This window comes from Rousettus aegyptiacus, unplaced genomic scaffold (genome assembly GCF_014176215.1).
Source record: "Rousettus aegyptiacus isolate mRouAeg1 unplaced genomic scaffold, mRouAeg1.p scaffold_m13_p_8, whole genome shotgun sequence".
NCBI classification, from domain to species: domain Eukaryota; kingdom Metazoa; phylum Chordata; class Mammalia; order Chiroptera; family Pteropodidae; genus Rousettus; species Rousettus aegyptiacus.
Genome location: NW_023416311.1, coordinates 16,818,443 through 16,832,202, shown reverse-complemented (window position 1 = coordinate 16,832,202; position 13,760 = coordinate 16,818,443). Strand labels below are relative to the sequence as shown.

The window sequence follows — 13,760 nt, the reverse complement described above, 5'->3', positions numbered from 1 at the left end:
GCGGGGTATTGGCGTCCGAGCCGTCCCGCCCCGCCCTGCCCCGCCCCGTGCCCGAGTTAACCCTCCCGAACCTGGGGTTATTCCTAGGTCCCACTCTGGGTCTGGGAACGGGCCGGCCGCTCGACCGGCCACCGCAAGGAATGGCCTGCCACGTCACAAGAAACAGAGGCCGTGCCCGCAGGGACTTGCCGGGAGCCAGAGGGCCCATGGGAGGGGCCCCGAGGTGGGAGGCGGAGATGCCCTCTCTGGGGTGAAGGGCTTAGACAGGGGTTTTGGGAGGGAATAGGGGTTAGGCTGGGACAGGGTGAGAGGCTCAGGAAGAGGAGGGTGGCTCAGAGAGGTGGTGAGGACTCAGAGAGTGGATAGGAGCCCAGAGAAGAGGGGGCGGTTTCCATGAGGGAAGAGTGTGCAGAAGAGGGGACTTGTCGGGAAGGTGGACTGGGATGGAGGATCAGTGGTTTAGGGTCTACTGTAACCCCTGTCCCCTGTACTCACCCCATGTATGGTGCCCTCAAGATGTGCCAGGACTAGGGGTGGAGAGGGCTGTGGGGTCAGGGCGAGGGTTCTCACTGCCCTAGGAGTGTGTCCTTTCGATTGTGCGACACCATGGGTCATGGAGTGGGTGCCACCAGAACCATGTGACACTGCCTGGCTGCACAGGGTAATAGATGTGAATCCTTTGAGACTTAAGGGAAGTTGGCAGGTGGCTCACTTTGCCAAACCTGCACAGGGAAGTGGAGCCAGTTGAACAGATAAAGACTCCACCCGGGATACCCCAAGACTGTGGGAGAGGGGCTTTTGAGAGGAGAGAGGATCTCAACGTCACCTCCCTTCGGATTGGCCAGCAGCCTCTGGGCTCAGGGCCCACTTGCAACACTTTCTCTTCTTCCTCCAACAGCTTGGCCACTCCTACCCCAGACCCTCTTTGCTGGGGCCATTTTTAAGGGGTGCAAACAGGTCCATTTCTGCTTTGTGGAGACAGAGTTCCCCTCCTCCCCTTTCCCTTCAGGAGGTGTTGGGGACAGGGCAGGATGGGGTTTACCTTTGGCCAGCAGCCTTAGATGTGGTGATTTGAATCCCTTTCCACTGCTGGTAAGGCCAGGTCCAGTATGAGCTGGGGCAAGGGGCCTGGAAAGGGCTCCTATCCCTGCTGGGGTACCATCCTGCCTTAGATCTCAGCAAATTCCTCCCACCCATACCGGTACAGTCAGGCTGTCCCCAAGCCTGGCTCTTCTCTGGACAAGTGGGCATATATAAAGGCTGAAGTCCACCAGAGGCCAGACTATGCCCAATCTGTGATGAGTAGCTTACCTGACCGATTTCCTACATTCCAGGGAAAAGGCAGCAAAGAAGGGGCCCTAAAAGGACTTGGAGGCCCAAAAAGGCTTTCAGGTCACATCAGAGCTCCTTTGAACAAGGCTAGGTCTAATCCCTGAGTGTCCTCAGAAATGGAGGTGGGGGCAGAGGGAGTCTAGAAAGAAGCAGAGGGAGTCTAGAAAGAAGCAGGTTCCCTGCCCTGGCTGAGCCCCATCTACCCACCCCAGGGTTCGTTTAGGCAACAAGACCAGAAGTCCCCTTTGTGCCTCCCTCTCAACACCACCACTCTGGTTCTGTCTTGCATCAGTGTCCTTTTCTCCCCAAGGACAGAGGATTTCAGAATCGTCTGGGTCTCCAGAGCCTACAGATACACAACCCCACCCCTACCACACTCACATAGCCAGGTTGAGGACCTTGGACACACGTACATGTGCACTCTGGTGGCTCTGTGCCGATGACTGTGATCTTCTACCTTGCTGGGCCAGAAGGCTGTGCAAACACACACAGCACCTCCCAGCCCCCAAGGCGGGCGCTGTAGGAGTGGGAGTGGGAGTGGGTGGGTGGGGTTCTAGGAGTCCCCTAAGCCCAGACAGAAGCTCTGCGAGTGGGGAGGAGGAGGAGGGTGGAGACCTCCCGGCCCCAGGTGCGGTCTGCACTGCCTGCTGGTAATGAGAGCCTGGGGACGTGGTGGGGAACGCACCTGCTCCACTCGGTGCCCCCAGCCCACTGGCCTCGCCCAGAGAGCTTCCCCAGAGACTCCCCGCAGACTCCCGCCGACGCCGTGGGGGGTGGGGCAGCCCTGATGGCCAGAGCTGGGTGCAGTCGGAAAGGCTGCTGGGACCGTGACCGCGGCCGTGTGCGCCCGTGTCTGCGGCGGCTGTGTGGGGTCCGGGTGCGTCCGGGGCGGGGACCATCGGGTGCCGGCGCTGAGCGGGCGACACGCGCGTCTCTGCGGGGCTGCGCGGGGTCCGCGGAGCGACTGGGGGCGCGCGGCGCGGGCGCGGCGCTGGGCGCGGGGGGCGCTCCCGGCCGGGATGAGCTCACCGCAGTCGCGCCGGGGCTGAGCGCCGAGCGAGGCGGCGGCTCCTCGGCGGCTCCGCGGCGGGGCCGGGCCGCGGACCACCATGCTGGGCCTGGATGCGTGTGAGCTGGGGGCGCAGCTGCTGGAACTGCTCCGGTTGGCACTGTGCGCCCGAGGTGAGCGGGCCGGGTTGGGGCCAGGGCGGCCACGTGGGCGGGGGGCTCCGGTTGGGGGCGATTTTAACCCGAGGCGAGGGCTGGCCCCACCCCGCGGAAACTTTGGGGGCTTGCAGTGGGACCTTGTGGGGCGGTCCCCCGTTAGGGTTCTGGCGGGGTTGGGGGGCTTCGTCCAGCTAAACACTCATGGGGAAAGGAGCCAAGGGTGGGAGGGTCTGTTTGTGAAGCCAGGTGACAGAGGGACCCTCTTCCTTTTGGAACCTGCCCCAGAGATCCCCTCTCCTTTGGGTGGGGCTGGGGCTCCTTGAGAGTATGTGGCAATCCCTGAGAAGACAGGAGCACAGTGGGCAGGGACTCAGACAAACCCTGTCCCAAGACACTATGGGAAGGGCTTAGAGAGACCCCTACCCCCATGCGCCTTGGGAAGGGGCTTTAGGAGACTCTGGGAGGTGGCTCCAGAGCATAAGCTGAAAGGTTTAGAGAGAGTCACCACCACCTTCCAGGAGCACTATGGAAGGAACCCCTAGGACTGTGGGAAGGTGTTCCTGAAACCCCCATCCCCTAGCAGGATGGTAGGGGCTGGAAGTGTCCAAGAGCATTATGGGAATATAGGAAGAGGCCCCAGAGCACTGGGGGACCCAGAGGACTGTGAAGGCAGAGCCTCTGCTCCAAGGAAGACCTTAGAGGTTACCATTTAATGGTGATGGCCCCCCGTCCTTGGGGCTGTCCCCAGTTAGGGGTATTCATTCCTCCTACCTTTGGCTTCAGAGCCAGGGAGGGTCCCTGGATGGATAGATAAGCCAGGAGAAGGCAGCTGGTGCCTCTAGGGAGGTCACTTGGCTCTTGGGAGCCTTCTCCGACCCCCAGGTCTCCTAAAGGGGAGCCCACTCCTCTCCCTGACCCCCCCCCCATGGCCCTCCCTTTCTGAGATCCCATACCCTTTCCCTCCCTGTGCCCCTACTGGCTTCCTTTTAAGTTCCAGCAGTGGGAGATACAGCTGACCAGATGGAGGGCTCCAGTGAATACCAGGGGCAGTGGGTGGTAATCACTTACCTCCCCAATTCCCAGTCCTCCTAACAGACAAGGAGGGGGGGCAGCTGCCACCAGAGGAGGTGCTGGATGAGGCTGTGCCAGGGTACCGAGCCCCAGAGAGGAAGAGCCTCCTAGAGATCCAGCAGCTGGACCCAGATGATGAGAGCCTGGTCAAGTACAAGAGGGTGCTGCTAGGGCCCATGCCGCTGACCGTGGGTATGCACCGGCCCTGGGAGTGGAGGGGTGGGGCAAGATGGGGGTGCATCCTGTAGACTTCCAGTTTCTCCTCAGACCCCAGCCTGCCCAACGTCCAGGTAACCAGGCTGACACTGATGTCTGAGCAGGCTCCAGGGCCCATAACCATGGACCTCACAGGTAACGCCTTTGCAAACCAAAGACTGATCTTGGGGGTAGAGACCTCTTAGATCCCTGCTTCCCACCACGGGGGATTCCTGGGCCAGGGTCTCAGCCATTGCAGGAGTTCCTTCCTCAGCTGGTTTTTCCTGACAGGGGAGCTGGCTGCACTGAAAAACCAGGTGTTCGTCCTGAAGGAGGGTGTTGATTACAAAGTGAAGATTACCTTCAAGGTGAGGGTAGCTGTCATGGGGGACATTAGTCAGCCACAGGTTCAGCCCCCCAGAGGGACCTCTTAACACCCTCTGTTCCTCAGGTCAATAAGGAGATTGTCAGTGGCCTCAAATGTCTGCATCACACCTACCGCCGGGGCCTGCGAGGTGAGGGCTGGGTGCAGGGAGTGGCCTGGGTGGCCACTGGGCGGGACGGGTGGGACAGAGGGAAGCCCCTAATGTCCTCTCCCTCCCCCAGTGGACAAGGCCGTGTACATGGTGGGCAGTTATGGCCCGAGCGCCCAGGAGTATGAGTTCGTAAGTCCCGTGGAGGAGGCGCCACGGGGTGCGCTGGTGAGGGGCACCTACGTGGTCACATCCTTCTTCACTGATGACGACAGAGCAGACCACCTTTCCTGGGAGTGGGGCCTCCACATCTGCCAAGACTGGAAGAGCTGAGCGCCGCCCCCTGCCCCGGGAACGGTCTTTCCACTTGGGGTCCTTGTTTCCCCTGCCTCTGTCAGTCACTGCACAGGGATCCCTGTGCATTCCCCAGCCCCCTCAGTTAGTGACCAGACCCCCATGCCCTCTGCCCCGTCTCGGGACACCCCCTCTCTGGGCTTGGTGCTGTGCCCTAAATAGTCCTATTAAACGTCACCCTGTCTCGGTGCCCTGAGTGTCGCCTCTGTCTGCCTCCCCTCCCTTGGGGGTGGGGAGAGCCTTGTGGCCTTATCTTCCCTGCGACCAGGCCTGGGTGCCACGTGGCAGCTGCTGCTTGGCCCCCAGCCCCCTTATCTACCTACACTCTGTGGGCCCCGGCACTGCCATGGACAGCCAGCTCTTACCTGTTCTGCTGCTGCTACTGCTCCAGGCCTCGGGCCCATGGGGTCAGGGGCCAGGGACCGAGGGTCCCTCTGCGGAGCCCCCCAAGGAGGAGGTCTCCGAGGAGGATGGGGTCTTGGTGCTGAGCCGGCACACACTCAGCCTGGCCCTGAGGGAGCACCCTGCTCTGCTGGTGGAGTTCTGTGAGTTCGCAGGGTCAGCAGGGCTGGGGGTGCCATAGGGGCCGCCCAGTGGGTTTGACCCCCCACACACCCGGGTTTCAGGGCTTATACATTTGAGGGGATCTCCCCAGTGGACACTTGGCCCCATTGTGTTCCTGGGGCTCCATTGGAGGGCACCTGAGGCAGAGTCCTAGGGCTGAGCTGGACCTGGGGGTTCAGTCCCAGTCTGTGGGAGGGAAGAGGAGATCCATGGTCGTTATCCTTCTATAGACTCTGTGAAGGGCCAGACAAAACTCAGGCCTTGCATATTCTTGAGTGCCTTTTTTACAACCCTTTACACACATAAAGCCATTGAGCTGGCAGGCCTCAGCAGGCACTGGCATATGACCAGAAGCCTGGCCTCTGGGAGTAACAGTTCTCAAACTCACTGAATGGTGCTGGCCACTGCACCCATGAGCTGGGGGCCGTGAGTAGTCTGACCTCTGGTACTTGGGCTTGGTGTGGCTGAGACTCAGAAGGCCTCTGAAGGAAGGAGGTGTAGATAGGACATGTTTCGTGGTGGACCTGACTGATCCCAAGGTCTGCCAGCTCTGGCTGGGCCGGAGCAGGGGCTATAGCTAAGGTCGTGGGGGCTGGAGGCACTCATGGCCCTATCCTCCAGATGCCCCATGGTGTGGGCACTGCAAGGCGTTGGCCCCAGAGTACAGCAAGGCGGCTGCTCTGCTGGCAGCAGAGTCAGCCAAAACCAGGCTGGCCAAGGTGGACGGGCCCGCGGAGCCAGAACTGACCAAGGAGTTTGCTGTGACAGAGTACCCTACCCTGAAGTTCTTCCGTGACGGGAACCGCACACACCCAGAGGATTACACTGGTGCGGGGGCAGGCATGTTTGGGGTGGGGTGGGGCAGGAGCTGGGCCTGGGCTGAAGGGACTCTCCACAGGTCCCAGGGAGGCCAAGGGTATCGCTGAGTGGCTGAGGCGGCGGATGGGGTCCAGTGCCACACGGCTGGAGGATGAGGAGGGCACCCAAGCACTGATAGATGCCCAGGATGTAGTGGTCATTGGCTTCTTCCAGGTGAGCTAGTAGCCTGGTGGGTGGGGGGGAGGGTTGGGGGGAGGGGCGGGCCTTAGGAGCGAGGCCTGTGGCTCCAGCTGTTCTCATAGGCATGGGCCCCTTAGGATCTGCAGGATGAGGATGTGGCTACCTTCCTGGCCCTGGCCCAGGATGCTGTGGATATGACCTTTGGCCTCACCGACCAGCCACAGCTCTTTCAGACTTTTGGCCTCACCAAGGACACTGTGGTCCTCTTCAAGAAGGTGGGTCAGGGCTGGGGTTAGGGCGAAGACAGGGGTCAGGTTCAGGGCTCTGGCTCCTGCTGACCCACCCACTGTTGTCCAGTTTGACGAGGGGCGGGCAGACTTCCCAGTGGACGAGGAGCTGGGCCTGGACCAGGAGGAGCTGTCCCGCTTCCTCCTCACCCACAGCATGCACCTGGTCACGGAGTTCAACAGCCAGGTGAGTTGGGCTACAGGTACAGGTGCAGGCTGCAGGAGGGGGAGTCAGAGGTAGTGGGAAAGTGACCATGGAAATCGGCCCCCATGAGTTTGGCCTGCCTTGCAGACATCCCCTAAGATCTTTGCGGCCAGGATCCTCAATCACCTGCTGCTGTTCATCAACCAGACACTGGCACCGCACCAGGAGCTGTTGGCGGACTTCAGGGAGGCAGCTACCCCATTCCGGGGGCAGGTACTAGCTGGGCTAGGAGGGTGGGTGGTACGGAGGCTAGTGCCCAGTGTGGACTCCCTGCTGGCAGGTGCTGTTCGTGGTGGTGGACGTGGGTGCCGACAACAACCATGTGCTACAGTACTTTGGGCTCAAAGCCGAGGAGGCCCCTACCCTGCGCTTCATCAACACGGAGACTACCAAGAAGTACACACCTGCAGAAAGGGGGCCAGTAACTGCAGCCTCGGTCACTGCCTTCTGCCATGCGGTCCTCAGTGGCAAGTTCAAGGTCTGTGCTGGGTGGCCCATCCAGGGGGTTGGGGTGGGAGCAGCAGCTCTCAGGAGAGATCCCCAACAAAGTGCCTGACCTGTTTCCCCAGCCCTATCTCCTGAGCCAGGAGGTCCCCCCTGACTGGGACCAGCGTCCGGTCAAGACCCTCGTGGGCAAGAATTTCGAGCAGGTGGCTTTTGATGAAACCAAGAACGTGTTTATCAAGTTCTGTGAGTGCGAAGGGCAGTGGATAGTGGGCAGGTGAGGGGTAGGGGGGGCCCTGCTGGCCCTGCCAATGCTCCACTGTCCTAGACGCCCCGTGGTGCACCCATTCCAAGGAGATGGCCCCGGCCTGGGAGGCACTGGCTAAGAAGTACAGGGATCACAAGGATATCATCATCGCAGAGCTAGATGCCACAGCCAACGAGCTGGAAGCCTTCGTTGTGCATGCCTTCCCCACCCTCAAGTACTTCCCAGCAGGACCAGGTCGGAAGGTAAGGCAGCACCCCACCTTTCTTGGTCTGAGGTCCGAGTCCTCAGATGGAAATGGGGCATGGCCTCAAAGGGTGTGGCTTCAGAGGGCAGGCCCTGGGATGGGGTGTGGACTCAGAGTACAAGGCCTAGTATAGGGTGTGGCCTGAGGTGGGTGGGACAGGACCTTGCTAGGGTGGGGCCTTAGAAGGTGAAGTCAGGTGGGTGTGGCAGGAAGGGCAAGGCCTGGGTGGAAGTTTTGTGTCCCTCATACCCTCCTGGCCCTCCTCAGGTGATCGAATACAAAAGTGCCAGGGACCTGGAGACCCTCTCCAAGTTCCTGGATAATGGGGGCAAGCTGTCAGAAGAGGAGCCCACCAAGGAGTCCTTAGCCCCCTTCCTGGTAAGTGCCTCTGTCCTAAGGTTCCAGGCCTCTGGACAAGTCCTCTTGACCGGTGGCTATAGGACTAGGCAGCAGTGGGCTAAGAGCCCAGTTTCCATCTGGGCCTCCATGACCCTTTCCAGGAGACACCAGCCAATTCCACCTCGGAGCCCAAAGAAGAGCTATAGCTGCCTCGACATCAGTGCTGGGGAGCCATTGTTTCCGGTGCCAGAGAAGCTGTGGGTCCTAAATAAAGAGCTTTGGTCCTAGACTATGTGTGGTTCCTGAGCAGGGCTGGCCCCCAGGGGCCTGTTCTATGTTGGATAGGGCTCAGCCCTTGTCCCCAACCCTCCTCAGTGGATCCCTGGCTTGGGTATAGGTCTGGGTTTCCACCTGGGCAGGTACAGGAGCGAGACATAAGGTTGCTGCCAGCCTTGGCCCCTCCTTCGGGGGCTGATGTGACTTCTTTTGCTGCCAGTGCCTAACATGCGCCATATGTAGCCAGGCTAGAGGAGACAGGCCATACGAGCTGAAAGCTGGCCAAGGATGGCGTACCTACCCACCAGGCCCACCCACAGAAGACCAGTGACTCCACAGCCAAGGAAGGTTCAAAAAACGGTTTTATTTCATTATTATCCAAGTACCTTTGAAAAGATAATTGTACAAGTCAGCGCATGAAAAATGGGCTCAGGGCAGCCCCCTGCTGGCCCTAGCCTGAGAAATGTACATATTTACATGGGCCGTTAGAAAGGAGGGGCCCAGGACCCGCTGAGCCAGCGCTGTGGAAACTGAGGATGGAGAGGGGACAACAAGGTGCCCCGTCACCGGATCCACACAGTGGCAGGCAAGAGACAAGCTGTGTTGAAGGCACTCGGTGACATGTACAATTTAAAGGCCCCCTAGGGCCCCCTGTACCCTGGGCCTGGGCTGGTCCTGACCAGGGCAGGGCATAGTGGGTGATTCCAAGAGGAAGAAGCGGAGCCTGTGGTATCAGTGCCCGGCAGAGAGGCGGGGGGCGGAGATGGCCCATAGTTAGCAGCAGGGGGCCACTGGGGAGGGTCATCAAGGCAGCCCCATTGTGGGCTCCCTGCATGGGTGAACTCTGAGTATTGCTGTGGAGGAGTGGACGGGGCCCCTCCTCACCAGCAGCAGGACAGATGCCTGACCACTCAGCAGGACCCCTGCTCACCTGGACACAGATGGACCAAAGGGGTGGATGGCAGCCCCAGCCTGACACCAGGAGCTGTGGTCTGCACACACGTGAGAGCACCTGACATGCCACAGCCTTTCCTGGCTCTCAGTGTGGCTTCTCCTACCGCCATTAACAAGGGCCCAGCCTGATGCAGAGGCCAGGCCTGTCTGTCAGTCCACCTTCTCCACCTTGCCGATGATCTTCTCCTCGAAGACAGGCAGGATGGCCTCGTCTTCCCGAACCTCCTCAAACACCACTCCACAGTCAAACTCGTCACTCACTTTCTTAAAGTAGTATCTGGGGGACATGGGTGAGGAAGGGAATGAGAGCAGATGATGGCCTGTCCACTCCTTTCCTCCCCACGCCCCCACATCTTCAGGGTCTCCCAACTTCCTAGCCTGGCAGCCCCATACATATACAGCACTTGGCAATCACGCTCCAGACATGCACAGGGCCCACAAGCTGGTTCTGCCTGGTGCGTGCTTGCTGGACGGCTGCCAGTGAACAGTACAGTGACCACATGTGGGGTCCCCGGGCCTCTCAAGTGCTGTGGGGGAGAAGTGGACAGCTTCGGCATTTCTGTTTCCTAAGAGCTGAGCCTGTCATCTCCATCGGGGTGACATGCCCCAAGTAAGGCCCAAGCAGAAGCCGGTGGAGCCGGGACCCTCCTCTAGCAGCCACACCTTCCAAGGGTGCTTTCTTGCTACTTGAAGATAGAAGAGACCACCCACTAGAGGCCACTGTGGGCTGACCCCACCTGAGACCCTATCTGTCCCCTGCTCCTCCCACAGTGCTCACTCAGGAGCCTCCATGGGCTGGCTGGCTGGCAGGGCCAAGCAGCCCATGGTTAACTCTGGAAAGGGGGGCCTTGGACCCTGGGAAAGAGGACCTGGCTTCTCCATCTAGTAAAATGGCTGAATTGAGGCTGGAGACGAGGCTGATCTAGGTCAGAACAGCACGGAGACTGACAGACCACTGTGTTTGGGCCTGTTTCCCCACCTTTAAAGTGAGGACCGTCCAGGGCCCTCAGTAGGCCTAGATGCCCTAGTCACCTGGCACTGGGAGTCAGGCCTGGGAGCCACACTGTACACATGAAGGTGCTCCAACAGTTCAGGGTTGGATAAGTGGGTAAGTGGGGAACAAAGATTAGATGAGATGAGAATAGGGTGGGAACAGGGCACATAGCAAATGACACTACCTCCTGGACAAAGTACCTAACCACAGACCCTAGCCCTTTACTCTTACCTATAGTTGCCTTTCTTGGTCAGTAGCTCCTTGAACTGGCCCAAGGTGACTGCACGGCCCCTTACCAGGGTCCGGTAGGGGATGGGCTCCCCGCAGAAGTAGTAGGCCACAACGATGCTATCGCAAGGCTGGGTGCTCCCACTGCCCACCTTCCTCTGTGATTTTGTCCTGGAGGCAGAGACACAACGGTGATTCCTGGGCTCTGGGTTCCACAGGGAACCCCTCAATGGACCTCAGGCCTCAAGCTCTCAGTAAACGACAGTGCAGGGCCTGCAGGGATGAGCTGCAACACACTCAGAAATGCCACGCATTCACAGGCCCCTAGGCCAAACACGCCCATACAGCCCCATCCACTTCTGGGGGCCTTTGACCCACATGGTGTCTCAACACAGGATTCCAGTTCTGCACCAAATCCACACACCGAGACACACAGCGTAGACACCAGCTCATCTCTTATCATCCTGCCTGTCTCACATCTGCACAGTACTTCAGCTTGCCTGCCTCCCTCCTCCACCCACTGGAAAATCCAGGGTCTCACTATGGCCTGAGCTGGCTGGCGGGCAGCACCCCTGACCCAGACCACATAAAAGTGGGCCGGCAGGGTTGGAACTCACAGTGGATGCCTCCACCTGCTTCTTAAGGTGGCTGGGCCACTGGAACCAACACAGCCTCCACCTCTAGGTTGAACTATACCGCTTATACCTTAGTAAACCTTAAAGCCTTAAACTTCAAAAACATCTGTAGGCCAAGAATCAGACAAACAAAAGTGTGACAGATCTTGAAATGGACCTGCTCCACAGCAGAGAGCTTGTCCAAAGGCCAGAGGCAGCAACTAGTCAGACTTCCAGAGAGGGGTATGACGCCAACACCGTCTCCTGCCCAGGCTGGGATAGGACCTCATCCTGATGGGTGCTGAGGAGATACTCTGTCTGGGACAAGCAGCATTCGCTCTGTCCCCCTGGTCCCTGTGACTGCTCTGGAGCTGTCTGGGTACATGTGAATACAGCCCTCAGTCTCTACCAGCTGGGCGAGGCAGAAAGCCTCGCGCACCAGTGTCACATCGGGAAGGCTACCTGAGCGCATAATGAGCTCTTTCCTCTCTGGGGACCCTCCCCTCCCTGGCATCCCTGGGCACACACTATGTTGTCACCTCATCCATGTGGTTGTCCATCACTCGTGCCAGGCCTCCCTGGCACCTGCTTTTCTTCCCTCAGTCCCACAATCTCTAACCCAGCTTGTCCTGGGAGCCCACCTTGGGCGGGGGTGGGGGTCTCATGTTGGCTTATTCTCTTCAGAAGGAAGAGTCCCTGCTCCTGCAGGGCCACTCCTGAGGAGTGACCTGGTGGGGAAGCTCTAGGCCAGCTGGCATTGTCTGGGACAAGCCTGGTGAGGTGGGGGACGCCTTTTTGCTCTGTCTTGAGCAGAAGTACAGGAATGGGGTGCTGCCTGCATGTGGCCTGCAGTTCACTAAATGCTCCCCCTGCTCCACGTGTACCTGGGGAGCAGACACATCCCACATGAGAACAAAGCCAGGCTCGCTGTGCACACAGCATCTGGACACACAAGCACCATAGGAGCCGACGCTTTCAGTCGGCAGCATGTCGGAAATCATGGCTGCAGCCCCAACCCTGTCAAGTCCCGAAGCCTGGCTGGGAAGCTCAGAAAAGTAAAGGCAGGCGGGGATGTGTGGCCAGAATGGAAGAGACAGAGTGGACCTTCTCTCTGGCCTGCTGGTCATTTGCCACCACGTGGATAGTCAGCATCCCCTTTGACGGAGAGACAGGAAGGAAAGGCCTGCACACGGCTGGCAGCCCCAGCTCTTCCTGTGCAGTGCCCAGGCTCCCGCCCTGGGAACAGCTGCTGCTCCTCAGGACCTGGCCCACAGCGCGGGCTGGGCAGGCGCTGCAGGAGGACCCGCGCGGGGCACGCACGTACTCTGTCTCGGAGAGCTCCATGTCGGACACCGCTGGCACCACGCTCAGCACGGGCGTGCACGCCGGCCTGATGCAGGAGCGCCCCCGCTGGATGACCTCCTGCACATACCTAGGGAACAACCGCGTCAGTGAGCCGCACAGGTCTGGGGCAGGGCCGCCTCCACACTCCAAGGTGACAACTGGGTGACAGACAGCAGGCGGAACACAGACTCCCCAAGAGGGTCCATCACTACCACACAAGGCTCCCACTGTGTGTGACAGGCAAGACACCAAACCCCTTCTTGAGCGCTGGAGCATCAGAATCAGTCAAGAAACAGATGTTGCCTTCTTATTCGGAGTTCCCAGATTCCTCGTTTGGTCAGAGCCCTTGGGGAACCCCTCATCTGAGGTGCTAGGATTCTGTCACTTCATCCACACTCAGAGGACCTGCCTCTGGCCTCCTCCCTCTGGACGCAGCTCTTCCCACTCGGTGCTGACATAGGTCCAGGTCCTGCAGAGTGGTCACTGCTCCGTCCGAAGCAAGCAGAGTCTTGTCCCTGGGCTCTCTGCCCAGCGGCTCCTCTCCAAGTGGCCATCCACCCTGAGCATGCGTTCTGCGCCCCTGACAGAGCCTTCTGCTCTGACCGCCCTTGGTGGGGGTCACCCCAGGAGTAGCTCAGGGAGGCCCAGAACACCCACTGCCACCTCCAGATCTTTGCTCTGTGGCCATTTACAAAAGGCCCATGTGCCCAGGACCAACAACATGTGGAGCTAGCAGAGTCATTGGCCAATACACCACAGGTGACTCATCCCCAAAACACAAGTCACAGAGAGCCACTGGCCAGACAGAATGCGCTATTATGAAGGGCCAGCAGAGTACTGGCAGGAAGAGAGGAGATGAGCCCTGTCCCAAAGAGATCGAGGGAAAAATGAAGTCCTAGGAAGCCTGTGGCAGAGGGAGGAGCTTCCATTCTCACATTCTGGCCTCTCCCCAGGCCACCCTCCACTGCCCTGTCTGCCTCTGGGTATGGGCCTCCCGCAAAGAGCTAGCCGGCTCTTGTTGACTGAACAAGATCACAGGGTGAGACAGTTATCTGTAAACATGGTCACCTTCAATGACACAGGGAGACACATTCATGTTTTCATCTGTACCCGACGAGATGGATGTTAGGGAGAGTCCGTACCCTCACATCTGCTTCCCCAGAGGAGTAAAGCCCTCACACAGTGAGACCCACAGAAAGTAGGATCAGACACCAGATGACAGAAAACTTGGCAAGGAGAGACAGTAATATCTTAGAAACAGTGGCCACAATGCCAGGTCGTGGTGAAAACTACAGATTCCAAGCCTCTCGATCACCTGGGGATTCCAATGAACCAGCACGTCCAGGAAAAGTGGCCTCAAGGGCCAGCTAAAAGGGTCAGGGAAGCCACATTCTGGCCTGGAGAGACC

General features: G+C 59.3%; 3 protein-coding genes across 6 annotated transcripts in view; 2 read left to right on the top strand and 1 right to left on the bottom strand.

Annotated features, from left to right (window-relative positions):
* Positions 1–2,219: 2,219 nt before the first annotated feature.
* Positions 2,220–4,779, top strand: ARHGDIG (Rho GDP dissociation inhibitor gamma). The gene is made up of 6 exons (XM_016136746.2): positions 2,220–2,514; positions 3,583–3,762; positions 3,838–3,921; positions 4,057–4,133; positions 4,217–4,280; positions 4,372–4,779. Exons 1-6 carry the CDS (start codon positions 2,442–2,444, stop codon positions 4,569–4,571), a joined length of 678 nt encoding a protein of 225 aa, XP_015992232.1. The 5' UTR covers positions 2,220–2,441; the 3' UTR covers positions 4,572–4,779.
* PDIA2 (protein disulfide isomerase family A member 2) lies at positions 4,777–8,231 on the top strand. 3 transcript variants are annotated; one of them, XM_036225975.1, is made up of 11 exons: positions 4,777–5,137; positions 5,778–5,984; positions 6,055–6,188; positions 6,293–6,430; positions 6,513–6,629; positions 6,735–6,860; positions 6,979–7,125; positions 7,217–7,337; positions 7,420–7,601; positions 7,871–7,981; positions 8,104–8,231. In XM_036225975.1, exons 1-11 carry the CDS (start codon positions 4,939–4,941, stop codon positions 8,146–8,148), a joined length of 1,527 nt encoding a protein of 508 aa, XP_036081868.1. In that variant the 5' UTR covers positions 4,777–4,938; the 3' UTR covers positions 8,149–8,231. The 3 variants fall into 3 exon arrangements, with proteins under 3 accessions (XP_036081868.1, XP_036081867.1, XP_015992224.2); XM_036225974.1 differs by having other exon boundaries at positions 6,928–7,125; XM_016136738.2 differs by having other exon boundaries at positions 6,928–7,125; positions 7,871–8,231.
* A 331-nt stretch (positions 8,232–8,562) lies between these two features.
* Positions 8,563–13,760, bottom strand: part of AXIN1 (axin 1) — a 54,836-nt gene continuing 49,638 nt past the window's right edge. Inside the window, exons 9-11 of one of the 2 annotated variants that reach the window (XM_016136733.2) lie at positions 12,333–12,440; positions 10,398–10,565; positions 8,563–9,449 (exon numbers count right to left, since the gene is read on the bottom strand). In XM_016136733.2, coding sequence (XP_015992219.2) covers positions 9,323–9,449; positions 10,398–10,565; positions 12,333–12,440 — 403 coding nt within the window. In that variant the 3' untranslated portion in view covers positions 8,563–9,322. The remainder of the gene's footprint in view (positions 9,450–10,397; positions 10,566–12,332; positions 12,441–13,760) is intronic. The other variant, XM_016136734.2, reaches the window with a different exon arrangement.